Source organism: Azolla caroliniana, unplaced genomic scaffold (genome assembly GCF_043228905.1).
Source record: "Azolla caroliniana isolate FFs.n. ecotype wild unplaced genomic scaffold, voAzoCaro1.0.p SCAF_8, whole genome shotgun sequence".
Taxonomy (NCBI): domain Eukaryota; kingdom Viridiplantae; phylum Streptophyta; class Polypodiopsida; order Salviniales; family Salviniaceae; genus Azolla; species Azolla caroliniana.
In genome coordinates this window covers 439757-462935 of record NW_028230443.1, presented here as the reverse complement: position 1 = coordinate 462935, position 23179 = coordinate 439757, and the positions used below count along the sequence as shown (strand labels likewise).

At 41.0% G+C, this 23179-nt stretch overlaps 2 protein-coding genes and 1 pseudogene across 8 annotated transcripts; 2 read left to right on the top strand and 1 right to left on the bottom strand.

The window, feature by feature from the left end:
• Positions 1–7972: 7972 nt before the first annotated feature.
• Positions 7973–10919, bottom strand: LOC147860652 (uncharacterized). Of its 7 annotated transcripts, XM_087323905.1 has the most exons (10): positions 10790–10919; positions 10595–10671; positions 10411–10460; positions 10175–10251; positions 9392–9461; positions 9243–9310; positions 9090–9149; positions 8452–8509; positions 8218–8378; positions 7973–8126 (listed from the first exon to the last, which is right to left on the bottom strand). In XM_087323905.1, the coding sequence occupies exons 1-9, from the start codon at positions 10838–10840 to the stop codon at positions 8221–8223; spliced, it is 669 nt and encodes a 222-aa protein (XP_087180031.1). In that variant the 5' UTR covers positions 10841–10919; the 3' UTR covers positions 7973–8126; positions 8218–8220. The 7 variants fall into 7 exon arrangements, with proteins under 7 accessions (XP_087180031.1, XP_087180032.1, XP_087180035.1 ...); XM_087323906.1 differs by having other exon boundaries at positions 7973–8378; positions 10411–10539; XM_087323909.1 differs by having other exon boundaries at positions 7973–8378; positions 8448–8509.
• Positions 10920–14676: 3757 nt separating this feature from the next.
• On the top strand, positions 14677–16197 carry LOC147860651 (uncharacterized). Its single transcript, XM_087323171.1, has one exon. The coding sequence runs from the start codon at positions 14724–14726 to the stop codon at positions 15654–15656; it is 933 nt and encodes a 310-aa protein (XP_087179297.1). The 5' UTR covers positions 14677–14723; the 3' UTR covers positions 15657–16197.
• Positions 16198–21251: 5054 nt separating this feature from the next.
• LOC147860650 (elongation factor 1-delta 2 pseudogene) lies at positions 21252–23179 on the top strand (annotated as a pseudogene).

Genomic DNA, 23179 nt, shown 5'->3' with positions numbered 1-23179 from the left:
CGCCTTTGCTCACATTCCGCTCCTTCGAAAATGGGTGCCGATGTTGCTTGCCGAATTGGCAATCGGCACACACGCCTTCAATCTCTTTCTCCGCGAGTGTCGGGAGCCCGATGACAACTACTTTCGATTGCATTGCCTTGAGCTTTTGGAGATTTATATCGCCCATCCGCTTGTGCCATAACTCTATGTCGGTTTTCACGCCCTTTGCGAACATGGCCAATTTCATCTCATGTGACTTGAGAATGAACATTCGGCCCTCTCTTCGTCCGCGAGCAATGAGTCAGCCCTCTTTTTCGATGAAGCAACCACCTTGATTAAATCGTACTTGCATTCCTTGCTCTACAATTTGGCCAACGGAGACCAAATTCTTCGTGATAGTTGGTACATGCACGACATTTTTAATATAAGTTTTTTTACCTTCTTCTCCGAACGGAACATTGCCGATGTGCCGAATCGGGTGCGTAGTGTCGTCTATGGTTTCGACATAGCCGGGTCAGTCCGGCTCTCGAAGTTCGCGGAACCATTCTTGATGCGACGTCATATAGTTCGAGGCACCAGAATCGACGAACCATACGTCTTCCGGACCGGAGGCACTAGTGGAAGTAGAGGCCGACATAGAATTCGCTCTATGTCTCATCACGAACATTCCGCCGCAATCATCATAATCGGAGTTGATGGCGTAGTTGGTGAGTTGTCGGCTAGTGGAAGCCGACTCGCGTATCTTCTTACAACATTCTTCTTCGTGGTGACCGATTTTTCCGCAATATCCGCATTCGACCGAGCTTTGTCGGTTCGGACCGGAATGGAAGCTCCCCCTTCTTCCGAAGGTTCCTCGATGGCTTCCATCTTGATGCCGAAATTGCGAGTTGTTTTCGTAAATCGGACCTTGTCCGCCACGTCCTTGGCCAAATCGGCCTCTTCTTGCACGGCCGCGTCGCGTCCTCTTCCTCCGTCCGAATGCGTGTAGAGCATTTGGCCTTCCGAGGCGTTGTTCCTTGTTCGAACATGATTCTCTTCAACCAACAACATGGATTGAAGATCGAAGAAGGAGGGTGGATTCTCTCGTGCTCGTACAGCAGTCCGCATCGCGCCGAATCGTGGTGCAAGGCCGCCGAGGCATATTCGCACCATCTCATCATCGTCCACATTGACGCTTATCGAGCCGAGCGAGTCTCAAAGCTCCTTGAACTTCAAGGTGTAGCTTGTAATGGACATATCCCGCTATTGAATGTTATTCAACTCTTGGCGGAGTTGAAGCTTTCTCACAGTCGTGTTGGCGGCGAAAATCTTTCATAGATTCTCCCACGCTTCCTTCGGTGTCTCCGCTTCTCGAATGTAGCCGAGCATGTGGTCGTGAACACATGTCGCCAAGCAATACATCACTCGGCTTGCCGCTTGCTCCCACGTTGCATAGTCGGTGTCTTTCGGCTTGGATCGGTTTTCTTGTGCTCCCTTGATGTAACCCCAATAGCCTTGACCGACAAGGTATTGGTGCATCTTGTACTCCCAAGATGCGAAGTTGTTTCGATCCAACTTCTCGCTAGGGAGAGCGCTTCCCATTTGAGTATTCATTGTCGATTAAGCTTCCTTTCTTCTTTTCCTTCTCTCTTGAACACAAGCTATGTAGTGGTACTACGATAGTGATGAGCCGGTTCTTCTTGAACGTCGGCGTAGAGCACAACACACGATCACGATGAGGCGAGTGGGCTAGATCAAGCTACCAACCTCGCTTTGAGATCATGTAAAGAATCAATGGTGATTCTTGTGTAGCGGAATAGATGTGTGTTATGTGTGTATATGTGTGAGAGAAGAAGAGTGGAGAGAAAAGAGAACTCAAGATAGATAAATGATAGGAAAATAGAATACTCAAGAAGAAGGTGTACATTTCCCAAGTAGAATGAGATTTACAAAATGTAGCATAACAAGGAGTCACAACCGACTTAGTATGAAGTATGAGGAGGGTGCTTTATATAGAGTCACCCTCTCTCTTCATTAACTTTACAACAACCACTCTCTCTCTTGGGGAATGTGAAGACTCATAGTCATGGGGAATATGAAACTCATTAGTTATGTGTCATAGAATATGATTCTATGACACATAGTTAATGTGTAGAGAGTAGTGGTGTGACTCTTGACTTTTGAGTAATCATGGATTCTCAAAAGGTGTGTTCACACGTTGCACTATGTTGAGGTTGATTCTCAACATAATCAAACCCTATTTTATAAAGGGCCCTCTTGCGTTGGAATTGAACACGTATTTATTTCTTTAGCCAATATCATTCGTGTTTTTTTTCTTTCTTTCTTTCTTTCTTTCTTTCTTTATTTCTTTGTTCTCGTCCACTTGTACGTTTGGTCGCCTTGTGACGAGGGAGCCTTTCGGGCGTGCCCATGCACCTCTCCTCCTCATAAAGGCGTCCGAGCATTCTTGCGTGTGTTTGTGTCTTCCTTGTACGTTCGACCGTCTTGTGACGAGGGAGCCTTCCAGGCGTGCCCATGCACCTCTCCTCCTCACAAAGACGTACGAGCATTTTGTGCGTGTGTTTGTGTCTTCCTTGTACGTTCGGCCGTCTTGTGACGAGGGAGCGTTTCGGGCGTGCCCATGCATCTCATCTCCTCATAAAGGCGTACGAACATTTTGTGCGTGTGTTTGTGTCTTCCTTGTACATTCGGTCGTCTTGTGACAAGGGAGCATTCCGGGTGTGCCCATGCACCTCTCCTCCTCATAAAGGCATACGAGCATTTGTGTGTGTGTTTGTGTCTTCCTTGTACGTTCAGTTGTCTTGTGACGAGGGAGCACTTCGGGCGTTCCCATGCACCTCTCCTCCTCATAAAGGCGTACGAGCATTTTGTGTGTGTGTTTTTTGTCTTCCTCGTACGTTAGACGTCTTGTGACAAGGGAGCGTTCGAGCGTGCCCATGCACCTCTCTTCCTCATAGAGACGTACAGGCATTCGTGTTTGTGTTATCGTCCCCTTGTGTGTTCATCTTGCGTGCTCATCTTTGCTTGTACCCATTTGATCACTAGCTCGTGCGGTGATCTTGAAAACTCGACTAGTCGTGATCAATGAAAGCCACCGGCCTCACAAAAGGGGCAACGAGCCCTTGCTTGGGTAGGGATCGGGAAGTAGTATTGTCGTAAAGCAAACCTCGGGTCTTCTCTATCCCTTCAGTACTCCCTAGTCCAAGACCCCCTTATGGTTCCACCCAAGTAATGCGCGCGCGAAACATCGCGACAACGCAATCTTCGGATTTTATTGATTGTCGTCCTAACGTTATCAGTGTCCCCGAAACAGGATTTAAACTCAGTAATAAATTCCTCAAAATTATTTAACAAAGGAGCGAACCATGCCAAAGCAGTGCCACTTAACGTGCCCGCTAGTCCCACTCGTGATGCATCGGTGCGATATCGAGAAGGATGCATTTGAATCACGAGATGTACCTAATTAAGGAATCCTCTAAATTGTGATCACGTTCCATTGAATTTTGTAGAAAGACTAATCTTGACTTCTTTCTTATTTCCTTGAGTACTTGGTCCTTGTTATTGCAATGACACAATGGTTGCTTCAAATTGTTGCACACGTAACTCTAACTCTCTGTATTGTTGTTGCATTTGTTGCTTCTCTAGAAAGAAAGAAAGAAGAAAGAAAGATATATTAACATCTTCTAAGGCCAAATTTGGCCCAAGAGACAATTGGTTTACAACAAAATCAGTATTTATCCAGTCATCATAACTAAAATAAAATAAAGTAAACATAGAACTTAAGCTAAAAGAGTTCTAGTAGTGTACAATACGTGGTATACTCAATAAAGGAAGTGACTTTACACTAATCCTAATTTTATTTCCACCCAAGCCTCTCGAAAAGAAGTGGGGGGTCAAAGGGTTTTGATGTGGGTGTGACCCGTGGTTCCAATGTAGAGAGTGCCCTAGCCATGGCATCTAGGCGGTGTAGCTCACGTTCCCTTATTTTCATTATTGCTTCCACACCACGTTGAGTTGCTTTGAAACCCGGCAATCGAGGACGTCTAGTTCTTTGGTTTTCTGCCTCATCAAGGGAAAGGCCGAGTGGTGCAAGTGTGTCGACATTTGTTGGCTCCCCATGTTCCTAAAAAACTTCATTTGTTACATGTTGGTGAACATTAGCAACATTATTGTCAACATTTTGTAACTTATTCTCTCTGTGTTGTTTTAGCTCTAGAATGTATTTGCCTAATTTCTTTATATCTAAAGTATCTAATAGTTTGGGGAGGGTGGGAGAGGAACCAAGTATGTCTTGGTATTTTGCCCTTATCTCGGTGTAGATTGGGCACTTGCATGTAAAGTGATACTCATCCTCTATCTCTATGTGACATAACCTACATATCCTTCCCTCCCTAGGGACTCCATTAGTATGGCCATTCTCAATCTCAAGTTGGTGAGATGATATTCTGAGTTGTCCAATGGCAACCCTTAGTGCATGTAGTAAGAATACATCTAGATATTTTGGCCACGTGATAAAACCTAACTCAGAGAAGTGCATGAAGTGTTCCTTATAGTACAACATTTTAGATGGGAGTGGCTCTTGTGGGGCGATCCATTTATACCGAGTGTAAATTTGCCATATGTCTTGGTGTATTACTTTATTGTGGTCCTCATGAGAGATTAAAGTGTTATCAATCATGTGGTTGTACCTAAGGGGAGGTAGGTTATTAATGTCTAGACCATTCACAAGAAGCCAACTCACCATCATGCCATACCATGAGCTAGTATAGCCGGACTCATACAATGATTGAGAGGCCTTAAAGGCTTGATGAGATATTTTATCATGTGGTTGGCTATGTATCCTATGAAGAAAGACTACAAGTTGGAAAAGTGCCTCTACTAACATTGGGGGTAACATGAACTCAGCCCTAATAATGTCATGTGGTACTGTCGATTTGCTTCGGAGTTGGCGTGATAACATCATCACCAATGGTCTCTCTAATTGCGTCCACATGAAAGATGGTAATCCTGGAGCCCAAATGAGATTTGTTGAAGATCCCCCAACAACCGTTGATTTTCTTGTTCTAGCGCTACAAACTTTTCTTTCAAGCACTACAACTCCGAGAAGACAGATTGGTATTCTTGAGCGCTAACAGTTGCCATAGTATTGGAGGAAGGAAGGATAAGAAGACTTGTATGAAGGGAATGAGGGATACAAAGATGGGAAATTTGGTTCAAACTATCCGGGATAGTACTAGAGGCAAGGAGAATTAGTACTAAAGATAGAGGAGAAGAATGAGGATTAGTAGTACTAAGAAGGGAACAAGTGTGTGAGAATCACAAGAGAAGGGAAGATAGAGAGAGAGAGAGAGAGAGAGAGAGAGAGAGAGAGAGAGAGAGTAAAGAGAGAGAGAATGATGACAACAGGAAGTATATTATATTATATAAAGAAAGATACAAGAACAGCTAGGAGGCTTAAGATTGGCGTTGAACCGAATTGGTTCTTAATAACGCCATGTGCCTCTATTCATAGTACTGTCAGGAGTACTCCTAAAGTTTCTAGAATATTCTAGAGGAATCTGGAATATACATGAATTTCCTATAGCAATATCTTTTGTATTACAATGCATGGTTTAATGGTAAAGGTTCAACCCTTGTAATACAAGGTCATGGGTTCAAATTTTTTTGGAGCCATATCATGACAACACCCCATGGAGATTTACTATAACGTATATAACCCATTCATAAATAGTCCTTGAGTTGCTTAGATACCTTATCCTCTTCGGATAAACTTAAGTGATATAGAGGTATACTTATTGGTGCAACGGCAGGTACAAGATCTATATGATGGTCTAGACTCTATATTACATTTATAAGGTAACCTATGTGGTAGTTCACTCGGAAAAACATCACGAAAATCATTTAAGATTTCATCTAGTTATTGTTATTCAAAATATAATAAATGACCCGAGACACTATCAATATTATAAACATGAATGTTCGGATCAAGTACACAATAAAATAAAGAAGAACAAATCAACTCGAATATTGATGGACAGAACAATTGAAAGAAATTGTTTTTTTACACATTGAATAAAATGAGTACAATCGTTCAGTAAAAAAGTAATTGAATGGTGAACCCAATCAATAGTTTGATAAAGAAGAGTTTTTATTAAAAAACTAGGGATAACCCAATATTACATCAGTGGTACAAAGATTCATTACATAGAAAACTATTTCTTCTACATAATTATCAATAAAAATTCCTAATGAATGAACGCCCCTTTTATGTATTGTACTCTTCCATCAGCCAAGTATGCCTTATAGGTGTGATCTCTATCCACATAGCTTGGCACTTGTTTAACCATGAGTGTCAGCTCCTTGTTCACCGCATCACTCCCAAGGGGGATTTGTTGACATATTTTGGTAGTGATGTGTGTGAACACACTTAGGACAGTGATGTGTGAACACACTTAGGATAGTGATGTGTGTGAACACACTTAGGATATGGGTTGGATTCCCCATATCTGAACCAAACGATCATTCAAAAATGACCATTATGGCGTCACCCGAACTTGAACCCAAGACCTTGTAATCGAATATTGAAAACCTCAACCATTAAGATAGCGTATTGTCACATGAGAGGATAAAAGCTACTTTTTGTATTATATTGATTATTGTAAAAACTATGGATCATTCAAATGCAAGGTAGTGAAAAATATTACGTGGTTGGCATTTCCATCTAATCTTTCATGCAAAGATATTCATATGGAGAGTCATGATTGGCAGGCTTCCATTAGGTTTAGCCTTATACGAGGACTAGGGTCAAGCACTTGTTTCTTTTGGCACCATTCCACTGGGGAACAATAAACATAGGCTCATTAAATTTCCTATAACACGTACTATTTGGAAGTATTTATCGAACATTTGGCAGGTTTTAACTCGTTTGAGACCTCAACAATGGGTTTTTTCTCGATGTGTTTATAATGGTTCAAATGATGAGATGGAGATCTTGTTCCAATTTTTATGTTATTGGGGATTACAACACAATTGGAATGTGCATAATCCTTTCATGCTTGATAGTAAACATGGGGTAAAAGCCTATATGAAGAAGTTGAAAGGTATTCTTATGTGGAGTTACGGGATATTAGAACATGTGGGGATCACTTGCTCAAATGCGTATTCAAGTTTTCTAATGGCATTACAAGACATCCCTCTACCTACATAGGATAGGTAGGTAGAAGAGACTAACAAGTGTTGTAATTGTAGATTTTACAAACAATTAATATAATTGTGTGAAAAGGCTAACGGACGGTTACAAGCCGAATAGAAGACGGGTGGGGCCGGACAGGGAGCAAAGGGGAAAAGCTAAACAGCAAAAATAATTATTAGGAGTATCGGTTCACATTTTAAACGTGACCGCCCATGCTCCCTATAAAAAGGGACATGAGAAGGATGTAAAGGGTAATCGATTGTAAGAGGGTATTAAGTTGTGTCTTATAATAGAAATCTGTTTTGCTTATACTCTTATCTCTATGTTCAGAGTTTCATCTGTGTCAAGCTTTATTTAATTGTTCCGTATAACGTGCACATAACCAGTCGGTTGTAGCCGGCTCAGGTTTGAGTCTCCACAGCCTCCACGGTTACAATAGCTCGACACAGATGAAACTCTCGACACAAATACAGAGAGTGAGTATAAGCAAAACAAATTTCTATTATACGACACAACTGAATACCCAATACCCTGTTACAATTGATTACCCTTTACATCCTTCCCATGTCCCTTTTTATGGGGAGCATGGGCAGTTACATTTAAAATGTGAACAGCGACTATTAATAATTATTTGCATTGTTTAGCTTTTCCTCTTTGCTCCCTATCTGGCCCCACCCGTAATAGTCCGTTAGCCTTTTCACACCTGGGCCGTCCTGACCGGCCAACAAGAGAGAGAGAGAGAGACTAAGAGCCCAGCATCTATTGCCTCCCACTAATTGAGAACATATATAAAGAATACAGTCAATTTGCAAACTCCTTGCTCATTATTTATGAAGGGGTAGAATGTGGCCATAAACTCATGATAGGAGCAAGTATTACGAGAGCTCGAATGTTGAATATACAACAATCCATCAAACTATATGATATTTTCCCAAATCAAGCCATCATCTCTTTTCTGAAAGATTGCAAAGATTAAAAAGGATGACAAATATCAAAAGTTGGTGAGATTTGTTTGCTGGTGAAACCTCAAAATGTTGTACACGCACATGCTAATGCCTTCTGATGGACACCATTGGTGAAGAACTGCAAGACCAACCACTACACTCAGTCTTTACAGAGGGAGTTCCTGTCCTAGAAACATAAGGGCTTTCAATCATGAACTGCCCTTCAATGAATTCAGGGTAATTTACCCCCAGCTCCTTCATACCTGACGAAGGTAAGTGTTAAAACTATTATATTAGCACGTCGGAACGCAGCTCAAAACCATTGATCCTACCTACCACCACTCAGCATAAAGATGTTGCTCACACCTTTCTCAACGAATAAGTTTCCTGTGTTCTGCACATGATAAACAAAGCAAATGAGTTGCAAATCCTTCCTAAAAATATATTTTTCTATTATCTATATGGAAAGTTTTCTATTATTTTTAACTAGAAATGTTAGATCATCTTTGGAAGATGTGACAAGAAATAGGTGTCTTAAATTAACTTTTTTTTTATTGATGGGTGATCATTTTAGAGAAAGATGAGCAACCTAAATCAACAAGTTCCCCCCAAAGTTCTTCTCCAAAAGCCATTCTCAAGTCAGGAGGCACTAGACTACATGAATAAAAGCAAATCATATTCATACACTAAATGTTGAGCAGAATACAGCAGAATAAGCAACAGTCAGTGTGGAGGGCAAAATGCCTCTTGAGGGGAGACAGCAAAAAAAATTGAGAGAGAGATGTGTGTTAATATCTCTAAAAGATCAAAATGGCCTAGAGACTCGACACAATATTCCAACTGAAAATGTTGTCTCATATACAATTTATAACTCAAGGTTTCGATTATTTGGATAATTGAACTTTATTATGTTGTTATGCATCTAGTTTGAAGAACAAGTCTTAAATATTTAAGTATATGCAGATGACATATACCTGTGCCGAGATCTCATTATCATCATAGAACACAATGATCTTCTTCGGCTCTTTGTTTATCTATAATAACATCCAAATCCTGTTTCATGATTAATAAAACATGAAAGGAAGCTCATCCTATTTCATGAAGCAAACCAAGTGAAAGTATCTTACAAAGTCACGTATCTCAAGTGGAAAGATATTCACTGATCTCTTCAACAGTGGTGCTGGAAACGAGATTGCTGGGTAGAAAAAAGAATGATAAATCACTTGAAGATTAATTTCAACTGAAAGCGAACTTGTGATTTGGTTCAATTATATACCATTTTTTAAATGACATATATTGAACGCATCACGATCTCTAACATCAAGAATGAGGCATTCCACTTCCTCCTGGAAAAGAATTTCTACAGATATTTCAAACCTAGGTACTCCTTTTTCTTGTAAGAGTAAATTTATATGACTCTTCCACAAAATTTGTTTTAAAGTGTTTTCACAGAAGAGATGTTCCTATTTCATATTATATATACTAACACCTTTAGATATATCAAGCAACATTAGAGCTATGTAAAGGTCAATTCATGGGTCTGGTTCCAAGTTTGGAACTCAACAAAGAGGTAGACTGTTTTCTGCTCTAATAATCTTCTACACAGTTGCGATTAAATCAGTGATTCAAAGGGATTATGATCGCTTCGTCTGCATAATCCTACTCAATTGTAGTCTCACAGAAAAATTTATGTTTACACCTAGTATCTTCATTACCATGAAGTTTCATGAAATGCAGGAAAATATGGAAAGCATATTTACTAGAAAATTCATCTGCTTAAGAATAATGTCTCACGTGCCCACCTTCCCTTTGCAACTTAGGATACCAATACAATGTTTCGTGAAAGGTCAAATAGAAAAAGATATCTGTTCTCTTCAATTTAGTCTAAGGCATTATCCTTAATTGAATTCTTTACTGTGGAACCCCTAACTCAGAATATATACACCATTTTCATACTACACGGACAATCTCACTATGTACAGTGGCCATGTTACATTGATGTGAACATAGGATATTCTTCAGAGTTCTTTCTATAAGAAGTTATAAACTTGATCATTACCTCGGTGTCAGTGAGTAGCCGAACAAGTGTGGACGACTTCATCCGGCGAAATGATTCTTCTTTCTTAAATCGTGCATCTTGGTAGTGCCAGAGTTGGAAAATGGAGCAATAACACATAAGATAAGAAAACAAAACGGAGAAGAATTGGCATATGGTAGAAATTCGCAAGTTAACCATGCATAATGAAACCAGTGAGTCATCACACTCTCGGTGAAGCTAACGGGATCAAAGGATACTTATTTTCGATTCAGGGAATTTCTCATTTACTTTTAGCATGTTCAGTCCACTGAAACCAAACACAGGAGGATTTAGAGTATATTCATGAACCGTCGGATGCAGAGGAGACACATTGCAGAGGACTACAACTGACAAGGACAATACACATATATGTAGGCAGGTATGCATGTATGGAGGACATACCTGTCAACAGATGACTTGATTTGTGCATACTTTGGGTGCATTGTGGGCCTGTTTCTTGTTGAACGCGGCCGGGACCCCTGTAAATGTGGTCAACCAGAGGTAGCGAGTGACTTATTATTAAGAGAAAATGAAGACATATTCCTGCAGCCAGCGACAACAATGTGAGAAAAAACTATAAACGCAATCATGTCTCACAGCTGTAGAGGATGTGCTCCGAACGATGAATTGACTGTCGCATGGCCTCATCTTCCTCCTTTTTCTTTTTCTCTTTTGTTTTGTTTTCTTCTGCTTTTCTGGTAGAAGAAAGGGGGGGAGGGGGCGTCTGATATTTATTTACCCTGGTCTTCTTTCTTATTCTTAATTACCGATCTTTCTATCTGCAGAGATGGAGGAGGAGATGACGATGATGATGATGATGATGATGATGGATGGATGGATGGATGGATGGATTGGATTGGATGCCAAACGCTTCCATCCATCCAACTTCTATGAATGGAATGGAATGGAATGCTTCTCTTCTTCTCGTCTCGTCTCTTTCACATTAGTCTCCTCCTCCTTATGTTTTCGAGTGTGATTCCAAAGGGTTGCTTGCGGACATAGCACACGCTCATGCCAACCAAGCATCCAATGAAACGCTCCTACTCTCTACATTCATGTGTCACATAGCGTCATGTGTGCCCACCCAATCCCGCACCAGATCCGTTCCTCAAACCACGCAGATCACGTTAAGTTGAAGTCCAAAGTTCAACCACCAGCCTGTTGTGTATTCTGAGCCAACCCGGATTCTTGTCATAAACCATTGTATTGTTCTTCTGTGTTCATTCCATTTGTATTGAAAGTATCAAGTTTTGGTACTTCAAGCTTGGACTAAGGAGGGTTTTACTTGTTTTGGCCCATTGAATCATTGAATGTGTCTTGTCCAAGGTCGGGTTTAACCAAGGGACACAACATTCTATTCTAACCAAGTCTTATAATAGAACATCGTCGATACAAAATTATCCTTTCATGTGTTAATATCCGCAACCATTTGATGTATCGACTTATTGTGGGGCTCTCCCTTGTGAGACCATTGAGTGTCACATGTTTCTAGGTGAGACAAACTATTATTGTGGTTAATCAAGTTATTTACATGATAGAGAAATGCTTGACTACTCAACATAGCTTAAGCATCAACCCCCCAAATCCACAAAGATATAAATGGACCGACATAAAAATAGCTTACTTTTGCAGTGAAGTTTTCTACATCTTATTTGATAATAAACAAGAGAGTATGTGATAACTCTCAAATATGAAATTATTGTCTACATTAGAACATTTCCGAACATGGATGCTTTAAAATTCTTGCAATTGCTATTTGAAAATCCCAAATCAAGTGTATAAACAAGAGATTGTAAAACTACATTGAATGCTTTTCCAACATTAACGTTTTGTGTGTTGGAGTTCCTAGCACTTTTTGTTTTGATGTTTTGTTCATTATAAAATACTTACAATAAGTTTAGTTACAACATTGATGTTTTGTGTGTTGGAGTCTCCAATACCTTGTTTTGATGGTCTGCTCATTATAATATCTTCACAATAATTTTAGTTTGAGATCGTGCACACTATCATGCTTTGCTCCTCAAAATATCTCTTTGGAAGGTTTTCCACAATGCAAGGATTCATTACAATAGCAATGTCCCTTAAAAAAGGCAACGATAAAATTTGTGAAGAAAACATATAAGAATATATCACTGAGCCTCTTGTATATGACTTTATACCAAATGGTTCACAATCATATGAAGGGGAGATTATAATTGTTGAAATTTTGACATATGTAAGAGTGAGCATAATGTGCATACATATCGTCCCAATTCATCCACTAAAATAATCTCATCTTGTTTTTATTTTCCCGAAAAGTTTTCTCCATATTATGGATTCGATCTACCACTTTATCGGACAAGTTGTCATCAAATTGGTTGCTATGAATGTGTACCCATATCCTAGAACAACTGCTCAAAACACTTTTGCCAATAACGATAACATATGTGTGTCTGGAGTCTGGACACATGTCTATTTACATGCAATTCTATCTACAAGTTACAAGATTGATAAATAGTGCTTATTATAAGAATTCAATGAAACACATAAGGCATTACGTGTGGTGCAGATCTACTTGCAAACATTTCCGTGCTTCTATGTATAAAGGAGTTCAATCCCTCAAGCAATGCAAGGTAAGTGTACATCGAAACACTTTGCGTAGGGTGCAATTTTCTTTATGTAATCTTTACCAAAGAATATTTACAATATGGAACTAGGCACATATCATGTTGACATTTTAGACAAATAATTATATTTTTTCCTTCAACTTGGAAATTAAAAACGCATTTTGTTGATTATGAAGGGACAAATTTTAATTGGGAGTTTTTTTTTTTTTTGTGAGGGGGGGGGGGGGTAGGTAAAATAGTTGTATAAATTCACATTCTTGTAGGAATGAGTAAATTTGAAGTTTGAACACATCGATCACATTAAAAGCATTATGTACAGTTCTTCCATCATCCCATCAACAACCGTATGAATATCACATCTCTTTTAATGTACAATATCTATCATGTGCAAATTTTGCCCCTCCCTTCCTTCTCCCAAAATGTTGCACTATTTGTTGCATTGACCATGTTAACGGTTGCACTATGCATATCTATCCATTGATTAATTACTGATTATCGTCTTACCAAACTAACATTGAACCTTGAGGGTACTTACATATGTGCAACTATATCATAATAACATAGTTGTATTCTCACGCAAATAAATTTGACTTGGATAAGGTGATAGACCTTGTGAAATATTATATATTAGAATATATGGTATCAATTTCATTGTCAATGGAATATAAAATATATGTTTAAAGCAGGTTGGATGAAGGAAACAAGTTAGTTTGGGCAAGAATGATAAGGGATAACTTTTTGGATAGACTCTACCATTGAGGCAATACCATGATTTGGGAATGGGTTGTTGATACTCAAGTGAGAAAAATAACATTATATCACATTCATTTTGTCATTGCAAGCAACGATTGGGTGTGGCAAAGATAATCATGAATATTCAATGCACAAAATGACTCGAAGAGAGATGCATGAATGTTCATTGAAAACAAACTTTGGAAAAAAGGATTCATGACTGTTCATGGAGTGTAGATCTTTTCCGTCCACGTTGCAGAGAGAGATCCATGACTTTTCATCGCATACAACTACTATCTGGGTTTTTGTGGTGAAAAGATGTTCATGATTTCTCATTGACGTGTGGCAAACACGTACTAGTGAAATTTGTCCTCTAGGGGCTCTTTAACAACTGTCCCCAAAATAAAGAGGAAGTGTGGTTTTCTCTAAGTATAGTAATAAAAAGGGGAAATATGGTTTTCTAAGTAAAGGATTGAATCTAATGTAGGGCCCTTGACGGTTGCGGCAAAATACGCCTTTTAATAATAGCAAGAAAGTATGGATTTTCTACTTACACTTAGTGCATGAGCTATAGCACGAAAGATTCTCGCGACAAGAGACTTAGATTTGCAAACGTGTATCTGGCGTTTGCATTGGATTGTGCCACGAATCACGATTGTGAAGGTCAATAGGCAAGGGGGAGGCCATTTGGTTCAGATTATGTCCACACACACACACACACACACACACAAAGATACTCAATCGAGGAACTTTCTTGTTGACAACGCAAGGACATTGGCCCGAGAGAGAGAGAGAGAGAGAGAGAGAGAGAGAGAGAGAGAGAGAGAGAGAGAGATGTACATGTTGGGAGAAGGAGACAAGGTTCATTGAACCTATACGAGGATCCGAGAGAAGCCAAATAATATTCTGAGGATCAAATCCTTTCGATTCCTCCTCCTCAATCCAACCGGGGATTCCCTTTCATCCCCTTGAAATTGAATCTCTTTCTTTTGTTTTTCTCATCAGGCAGGTTCATTGAATCTAGACCTGATTCTGTATCAGGCTGCCTATCCCTCCCCTATAAAGCAGGCAGCCGCTCAGGGCCATTCCTCTCACAAGCATATTTCCTCCATATATGTAACTTAAAAAAAGCCTTCCATATCTCCTTCTCTCTCTCTCTCTCTCTCTGTGTCCGTTAGTCTGTCTTGTCTCTGATGGCCACTACCGGTATTGTGATCGAGATGGAGATGGAACATGAGGAGATGCTGATGAAGGAGCCGCCTTCTCTGCTGGTCGGCCGCCTCAAGGCAATGACGTGGTCGGCACGTGGGAAGGACGCGGCCCTCCGGGAGATGCGGGCCCAACTGGCGGCGGCGCAATCGCGAGAAGCCGCGGCCACCGCAGAAGCGGAGAGGCTGCGTGCGGAGCTCGTGGCGGCGCGCGTGGCCGAAGAGCGGCTCGCCGCCGACATGGCGGAGGTGGAGGCGGAGGCGTCGCATCGCATCATGCATCTGGAGGCTGAATTGGGGGGGTTGGTGTTGGCGGCGCAAATGGAGATGAAGGGGAAGGGGCATAGCCATAGCCATAGCCATAGCCATGGGGGAGAAATAACAAGAACAGTAGCAGAGGAGGATGGGGCATGGCAGGCAGAGGCAATGATGTGGAAGGAGAGGGCGGAGGCGATGATGAGGCGGGCGCAGGTAGCGGAGGCAGCGGAGGAGCGGCTGGCAATTCAGATCGCGGATCTGGAAGCGGAATGGCACCGCGAGGCCGTGGAAAGCCGCCGGATGGTGGAGGAGTCGTTGAGTAGTGCGGCGGCAGCGGCGGCCAGGGCTCAGCAAGCCATCAGGGATGGAATGCTGCTAAACGGTGGCGAATTCCCGCCTCCCAGGGAGTCGTCACGTGGGGCCGGGGGATTGGAGGAGGCGGCGGCGGCCAGGCCATTTGTGGCTAGCCCTGCATACTTGCAAGCCATATGCGAGAGCTTGTTGGGGAATTCGTTGCCAAAGGCAGCGGCAGGTCCCCCTACCAAAAGCCCTCTTCCTCTTCCGTCGCCTCCGCCGCCGCCACCGGAGGTGGAGAAGCTGGGAATGCGTCTCAAGTTGTGGGATTCGTCAACATTGGTCCTTCAAGCGGCGCACACATGACCTTCCTTCTTTCCCTCCCTCCCTCCATCTCTCTCTCTCTCTCTGTGTTTTTTATGGGGAAGAAAACCTTAGCTCTCTCCCGTGGCCTACATGTATAGATAGCTGCCGCCCATCCCCTCTCACCTGATCCTCTTTGATCGATCGATCGATCGGAAGGGTGGGGATCCCCTTGAATGTATATGTATGGTATTGTATATCATTCACTTTTGTCTCCGTGAAATCGCAAGAGTTTGTGTTTGTACACACTCGTGTGTTTTGGTTTGGTTTGGTTTTTATAGCAATAGTATTGCTCCACCATCCATCATTATGTTCCTATCGTTCATACTTGAGACACTTAACTTAACACAAACATATAATTCTTGTACACACTTTCTAGTTTTCTAGGCAGAAATGCGCTCTACTCATTATTTTAAAGCAACGCTAGCTCCTCATTTTTGAGGGATGTGTGCTATTCTGTTGCCATACCATTGTTAATACTGGGAGTGTAGAGCTATGAAATTGTAATTGCTTGACATAATCACAAATTTGTTCGTTTCCTCAATGGTGCCATTCTTGTTGTAATCACAAATTTGATTGATTTCCTCGATCATGCTTAGGAGTACAGCTACACCTAGCCGTTAAAAGCTGTTGCATATGGTTTGGCGGTTCCGTTCAGGCCTGAGCCTTCTTCGTAACTGGTTTAATCTCGGTTTGGCTAAGGTCAAGCTGAACCGAACCAGTTTAATTGGTTTTAGCCAAACCGGTTCCTAAACTGGTTTTAAGCTTAATCAGTTTGATCAAACTGATTAAGCTTGAACCGGTTTAGGAATTGGAGCTTGATTTTGTTTGGGCAAGGCCAAATCTGTTAAGCCTAAATCAAACCATAGCCGAATCCTACATTGATTCCCTTAACGTCCTCCTGTCTTTGATGGCGAGTGCTTTGATGGCTAGTGCTGGTGGTGTATCATTCATACCCATCGGAGTGAAGCCCTTTTTAGGGAATATCAATGTGTTATGTTAGACGATGAGTACCTTTGCTGATCCATTCTATAGTTAATTTTAATGGGTTACAATAGCTAACTTTAATGGGTTAATTCCATACACTAGGATTTTGGAACAAACCCATCTGGACCTAGAGGCTAGGACACGTGGGAACAAGTGGAGGCCCTTTGAGTTAAAATGGAGTTGAAGGAGGGATGATTAATTGATTTGTTTTGAAGGAAGGATGATTAATTGATTTGTTCTTTCTTGCTCTCCCTCGTGTCATCGATGCCCCTTTGATGCCCCTTTACCACCTCTTTACCACGAATGAAAATGAATGTCTTTCTCTTTCTCTTTGTCGAAGGGATCTTTTGCCCATCTTTACACCTTGAATCTTTATTTGAGTTTATGATATCATGAAGGAAAATCTTGAATCCTTCTCTACAATCTACTACCCGTTACTTTATATAACATCTATGGATTAGTAGCCAATAGTCCTCCAATGGAGTTTGTACGTGAGTCCCTTCATTGCAATAATTCTTCACCTTGATTCTCCTCTTGGGTAACAATTTGTTTGTGTAGTAGATCGTTACTCCTTTCGCGAAACTATCTAGAATCATTTTAAACATATGCCAACATTGGTTTCTGGCAAATATTCCATTTCCAAAATTTGAAGAATGGATGATTAATTGATTTGTTCTTTCTTTCTTGCTCTCCTCGTTTGGTCGATGACTCCTTACCATGAATGATAGTTAATTTTTGTCTCTTTCTCAAAGGCCTTACACCTCGAATATTTGATTTGAGTTGTTTATGTTATTATGAAGTAAAAACTCTCACATCCTTGTCTACTAGCTCCAACCAAATACTTTATATAATATCTATGGACTAGTAGTGGCGAATAATCCTTTGCTTACTTTGTGAAAAGCATGAGGGAGTTTGTATGCGAGTCCCTTTGTTGAATTAACTCCACCTTGATTCTCCTCTTGGGTATGAATTTGTTTGTGTTGTAGATCCATATTCCTTTTGCAACATGATCTAGAACCTTTTTAAACATCATGCCAACATTGGTTTGTGGCAAATATTTCATTTCTAAGATTTGAAGAACAGATGATTAATTAATTTGCTCATTCTTTCTTACTCTCCCTTGTGCCATTGATCACTCTTTACCATGAATGAAAATTGATTTCTTTTTCTTTTTCTTTTGCAAAGGGAACCCTTACCCATCAGTACTCCTTGAATCTTTATTTGAGTTGTTTAATATTATGAAGAAAAAACTCAAATCCTTGTCTACTAGCTCCTACCAAATTACTTTATATAACATCTATGGACTAGTGGCCAATAGTCCTTTGCTTACTTTATGAAAAGCATAAGGGAGTTTGTACACGAGTTGCTTCATTGAAGTAAATCTTCAACTTGATTCTCCTCTTGGGTAAGAACTTGTTTGTGGCAGTCGGTCGATACTCCTTTCACAACACGATCTAGATAAGATGAACTTATCATGTCGACATTATTGTTATGCCCCTAGATTGTGGGGGTCTCGAAACGTATGAAAAACACAATTAGAACAAAGAGAATTGGGAGAGAAAGATGATTTATATTATATGAAGGAGAAGCAAGGTTACAACAATCCCAAAGTTGGGACAAAACAAAAGAGACTAAGGGGCTAGAGAATGTTCAAGATTATAATGGGAGAGAGTAGAAATAAGAAATTTGGAATTTGGAATTTGTCATAATGAGGGTAAGCTCCTTATGTAGGCCAAGATATGGCCATTGGACTATGTTGAGAATCAAACTCAACTTCCCGTGAGTGGGAACATCCACTAAGATACTAAAGTGTGTGAACACCCCACCTCCTTGTATAGTAACTAGTGTGTCATTGAAGTTAATGTCCTATGTCACATATTCCTTAGGTAGTTAAGTCACAACCTCTTTCCCAAGAGGTTGTACTAGTGAGAGAACTTAGAGAGAAGGTGACTACATAAGCACCTTCTCCCTCTCGTTTTAATGTTGGTTGATCTTGCTTTCTCTGTAATACAGTTTTCTGATTTTCAGTAATCGTAAGGTCTCTCTCTCTCTCTCTCTCTACACACACACACACACACACAATTCTTCTGCTGCACAGAATCTATCCGATTCTTTACATGGTATCAGAGCACGTGGTTGCTTGATCAAAGCCCATCGCCTCTGGGTGTGCTGTGCCCGATTCCGCGTTCGACAAGAACCTATTGATCACTGTAGCAACCATCTACACAACTCGCATCAAGAAGAAGAAGAAGAAGAAGAAGCTCAACATGAACACACAGATGGGAAGCACTCTTCCTACTGAAAAGCTCGACATAAACAACTTTGCATCGTGGGAGTAATACCTTGTTGGCCAAGGCTACTGGAGTTATGTCGATGGGGCCAACGAGAATCAACCCAACCCAACACATGTCGATAACCCAACTTGAAAGCAAGCGACGAGTCGTGTGTTGTATTGCTTTGCATCATGCGTCCATGATCACATGCTCGGCTACATTCGAGAGGCCAAAATGCCGAAGGAGGCATGGGGGAACCTCAAGAAGATTTTCGCAGCCAACACGACCGCAAGAAAGCTTCAAGTCCGTCAAGAGTTGAACGGCATACAACAGAGGGACATGTCAATCAACCCCTACACCTTGAAGATCAAGGAGCCGTGAGACGCCCTCAGTTCGATCAATGTTAGCATTGACGATGACGAAATGGTGTAGATTTGCCTTAGAGGCTTAGCACCTCGTTTTGGGGCCATTCGGTCGGTTGTTCTCGCAAGGGAGAATCCTCCCTCCTCCTTCAATCTCCAGTCGATGTTGCTGGTCGAGGAGAATCATGTTCAAACAAGAAGCAATGCGCAAGAAGGACAAATGCTCTATTCAAACTTCGATGGAGGAAGAGGACAAGGTCGGGGAAGAAGAGGTTGATTTGGCCAAGGGCGACACAACCAAGAGCAACCCCGAGAACACAACTTCTATTACCGACAAGACGTCTCGAACGTGCGAGGTGGAGAGTCTTGAAGAAGGGGGAGCAATCAGGACTATTTGGCCAGTGCAGATACTGTGGTAAATTTGGCCAATGTGAGGCAGAGTGTCAGAAAAAGAAGAGTGAGTCGGCCTCCACAAGTTGACAACTCACAAACTACGCCTCCAACTCCGACTACGATAATTGTGGCAGAATGTTTGTGATGAGGCATAGAGCGCACTCGATGATAGCCTCGAACCCGACCAACATCTCCAAACCAGAAGATGTATGGTATGTCAACTCGGGCGCATCGAACCACATGACATCCCACGAGGATTGGTTCAAGGAGCTACGAAAGCCCGAACGGCTATGTGGAAACTGTTGAGAAGCAAGCTCAAGAAAGGTATGCGATGCTTAGTGAGAAATAAGCTATAATAGCTATTAGCTAATTAGTTACTAGTGGACATAAAGGTGAAACAACTATTTAGCTATGCACAACTATTTAGCTATGCACAACTATTTAGCTACAGACAACTAATTAGCTCCTAGTAGCTAATTAGCTGCATATATAAGTAACTTATAACTTAGGTAAAAAGTGTAGTAAGAAGAGTGAGAGTAGTTGTAAGAACAAAAAGAATAGAAAACAGATGAGAGCGAGTTGAGCTCTGCGTGTAATGAAGTAGAAACTTTTGGACTGTGCAAAGGTAAGTCTCCTTCCCCTTCCCCTTTCTGTCTTGAGCACTAAATCATCCAGCACATCACGATCTACTGTGCACACAGAAGAGCCGTAGCGCCTTCGTAACATGGTATTAGAGCAGAGTTGCTCATAAAGAAGATTAGAACAGTACAAATCTGAGAAATGTTGTTTCTCTATTTGCTGATCTGAATCAGAGAGTTGCCTGTGAAGTTAATCATTAAAAAAAGCCCTAATTGAAAGAGAGATGGCTGCTGAAAATGCAAACCAAATAGTCATAGAAAAATTAGATAAAAACAATTTCCCGGCGTGGAAATTCAGAATGAAAAATTTCCTGATGGGAAAAGGATATTGGGATTACATTGAAGGAGACCTAGAAGAGGCTCCAGAGATCCTAGAAGAAAATGCTTTAATCTCTGCAGTAGTTGCATTTTCTTCTGCAGAGATTAAAGCAACTACTGCAGAGATTAAAGCATTTAAAGAATGGAATCAAGGGGCAAGAAAGGTATTGCATTGGCTCTCACTTAGCATCTCAGATTTGATGCTTGGACACATACAAGATGCTATGCTTCCAAAAGAAGCTTGGGACAGTTTACAAAAATTGTTTGCAGTGAACACAAAGGCTAGAAAGCTTCAGTTGAAGACTGAGCTAAATACCTTGGAAAAAGGTAAGATGTCAGTAAATGAGTATGCTCTAAAAATAAAGAGCATATGTGAATCACTTGCTTCTATCAATGTGAAGGAAGAAGACGATGATAAGGTGGAAATATGCTTAAGAGGTTTAGGACCTCAATATAAAAGCTACAAAACATCTATCCTCACAAGGGATAGCATCCCAAGTTTTCTAGATTTGGTTTCAATGCTTGTAGTGGAAGAAAGAAATCAGATGGATGATGTAAACAAAGGGAACTTTGAGATTGAGGGGCAAGCCCTCTACAATAGTGTTGGAAGAGGCCAAGGAAGAGGCCATGGAAGATTTGGTTCAGCTAGAACCAACAACAACAGTTATCAAGAAAGAGGACAACAGGCTGTAAGTGGAAGAAACAACATCAGAGGCAAGGGGAGCAATCAAGGTAGAGGTAAGCAAACTTATATTTGAATGATGATGGCTGTTGGTATTGTGGAAAACCAGGCCATACACAGGCTGAATGCTATAAAAAGCAAAATGATGAAAAAAGAGGGAAGAGACAGAAAAATAACTATGCTTCAACTAGTGAAGCCTGTGATAAAGATGATGCATTTGTGGTGCAACATGAAACAACAACAATGGCTGAATGTTCACAGAGATGTAATGAAGAGTTTATGTGGTATGTAGATTGTGGGCCATCTAATAATATGAAAGGACATGCAAACTGGTTTGAAAGTCTAAGAGAACCAGAGATTCCTGGTTATGTACTGTTACCCGTAAGAATATATGGGGAGGCATAAGGGTATGTGTAATGATGTGGTTGATGTGTATGTGTATTATAAATGAATGTATGCGGATGAGTATGTGTATGAACACATGCATATTTGTGTGCATGTGTACAAAGGTGAGAAAGTGGGTAAGTAATGTAACTCCCTACTTGTCTCATTCTTTATTTGTAACGATTACCTCTTGTACTATATAAACCCCACCCATGGGGCATAATGAAATATACAAATTTCCCCTCTCACATTTGTGTCATTTCCTATTTGCCTCTCTTTGTAGCTCTCTCCCTATCGTAACCCCCTTGGGAGGGGGGTGAAGCCATTCTAGGCTTCACTCCCCACCCCAGCAACACTTTTGGCACACTTGAAAGGCCTACCCTCCCTTGAGAGGAAGTCTATCCCTTACTCTCCCTCTCCATCACTAATCTCTATCTCTCCCTCTCTTCGTCCGCATGTATGTGTTCTGTATGTGTGTGTAGGGTGCATGATATAAGATGATTCTATGCATTTTCTCTCTTGCACATCCCTTATGATCACCCACATCACAAGGAAACTCTAATTTCTACTGGAAATCTTTATTTCTGCTTGTAGCCCACTTCATCAAGCCCCCAGATTCTCTGCATAAACTCCAATCCTTATTAAAACCCACCACAACAAACCCTAATCTTTGCCAAAACCCACAATAGGAAAAAGTACATTTCATCACCCATTTCCTATGAGAGCTTCTCTATGACAACCCTAAAATCATCTCCTAAAAGTCCATTTGTGTGATGCAAATATAGGTGGCCACCCAGGCAAGGTTGTAGATGAGACGAGCTCTCGATATTATGCCTCAAAAGACGACTTGCTAGTATATCTTGCTTTTTCTCAGCCACCCAAGAGTGATTTAGTGAATGTATCATGTTGGTATAACCACATCTCTGCATTACTAAAGAAATCTCTACTGGGAACCCTTGTTGATGTTAACATTACGGGAGTGCCTGCCCCTGTTTGTGATGCTGCCCCAACTGTAGAGGCTACCAAGGAAGCAAATGATGATGATCTGGATCTCTCTAGGAAGAAACTGAAGAGGAAAACTAGGAAGAAACTGAAGAGGAAAAGAAAGTTGCAGCTGAATGCGAAGCTTAGAAGAAAGCTAGTACAAAGAAAGAAAGAGAGTGGCAAGTCCTCTGTTCTCTTGGATGTGAAGCCATGGGATGATGAAACTAAAATGGCAAAACTCAAGGAAGCAATTCAGAGTGTTACCATGCCTTGTCTTCATTGGGGGGGCATCAAAACTTGTAGCTATTCGTTGTGGAATAAAAAAAGCTGCAGATCATGATGACCATTGAAGATGAGATTGTTTCTGTTGAAACTTTAAATAAATCCATGAGAGGAAGCTGACACAACAACATCGAGAGCTTCCATGGCAGTCGTTCAGATCCCAAATCTCAGATGCGCATTAGGTCTTCAGGAGTTTGATCAGTACCTACTCAACCGAAGCTAT

Excerpts from the sequence above, each read along its gene's own strand:
- LOC147860652 (XM_087323904.1), bottom strand. The coding sequence starts at position 10,840 with ATGAGGCCATGCGACAGTCAATTCATCGTTCGGAGCACATCCTCTACA. Across the intron at positions 10,252-10,410 it reads ATTCCCTGAATCGAAAATAA|ATGCACGATTTAAGAAAGAA; the intron begins GTATCCTTTGAT and ends GGCACTACCAAG. Across the intron at positions 9,311-9,391 it reads TATATGTCATTTAAAAAATG|CAATCTCGTTTCCAGCACCA; the intron begins GTATATAATTGA and ends TTTTCTACCCAG.
- LOC147860651 (XM_087323171.1), top strand. The coding sequence starts at position 14,724 with ATGGCCACTACCGGTATTGTGATCGAGATGGAGATGGAACATGAGGAG.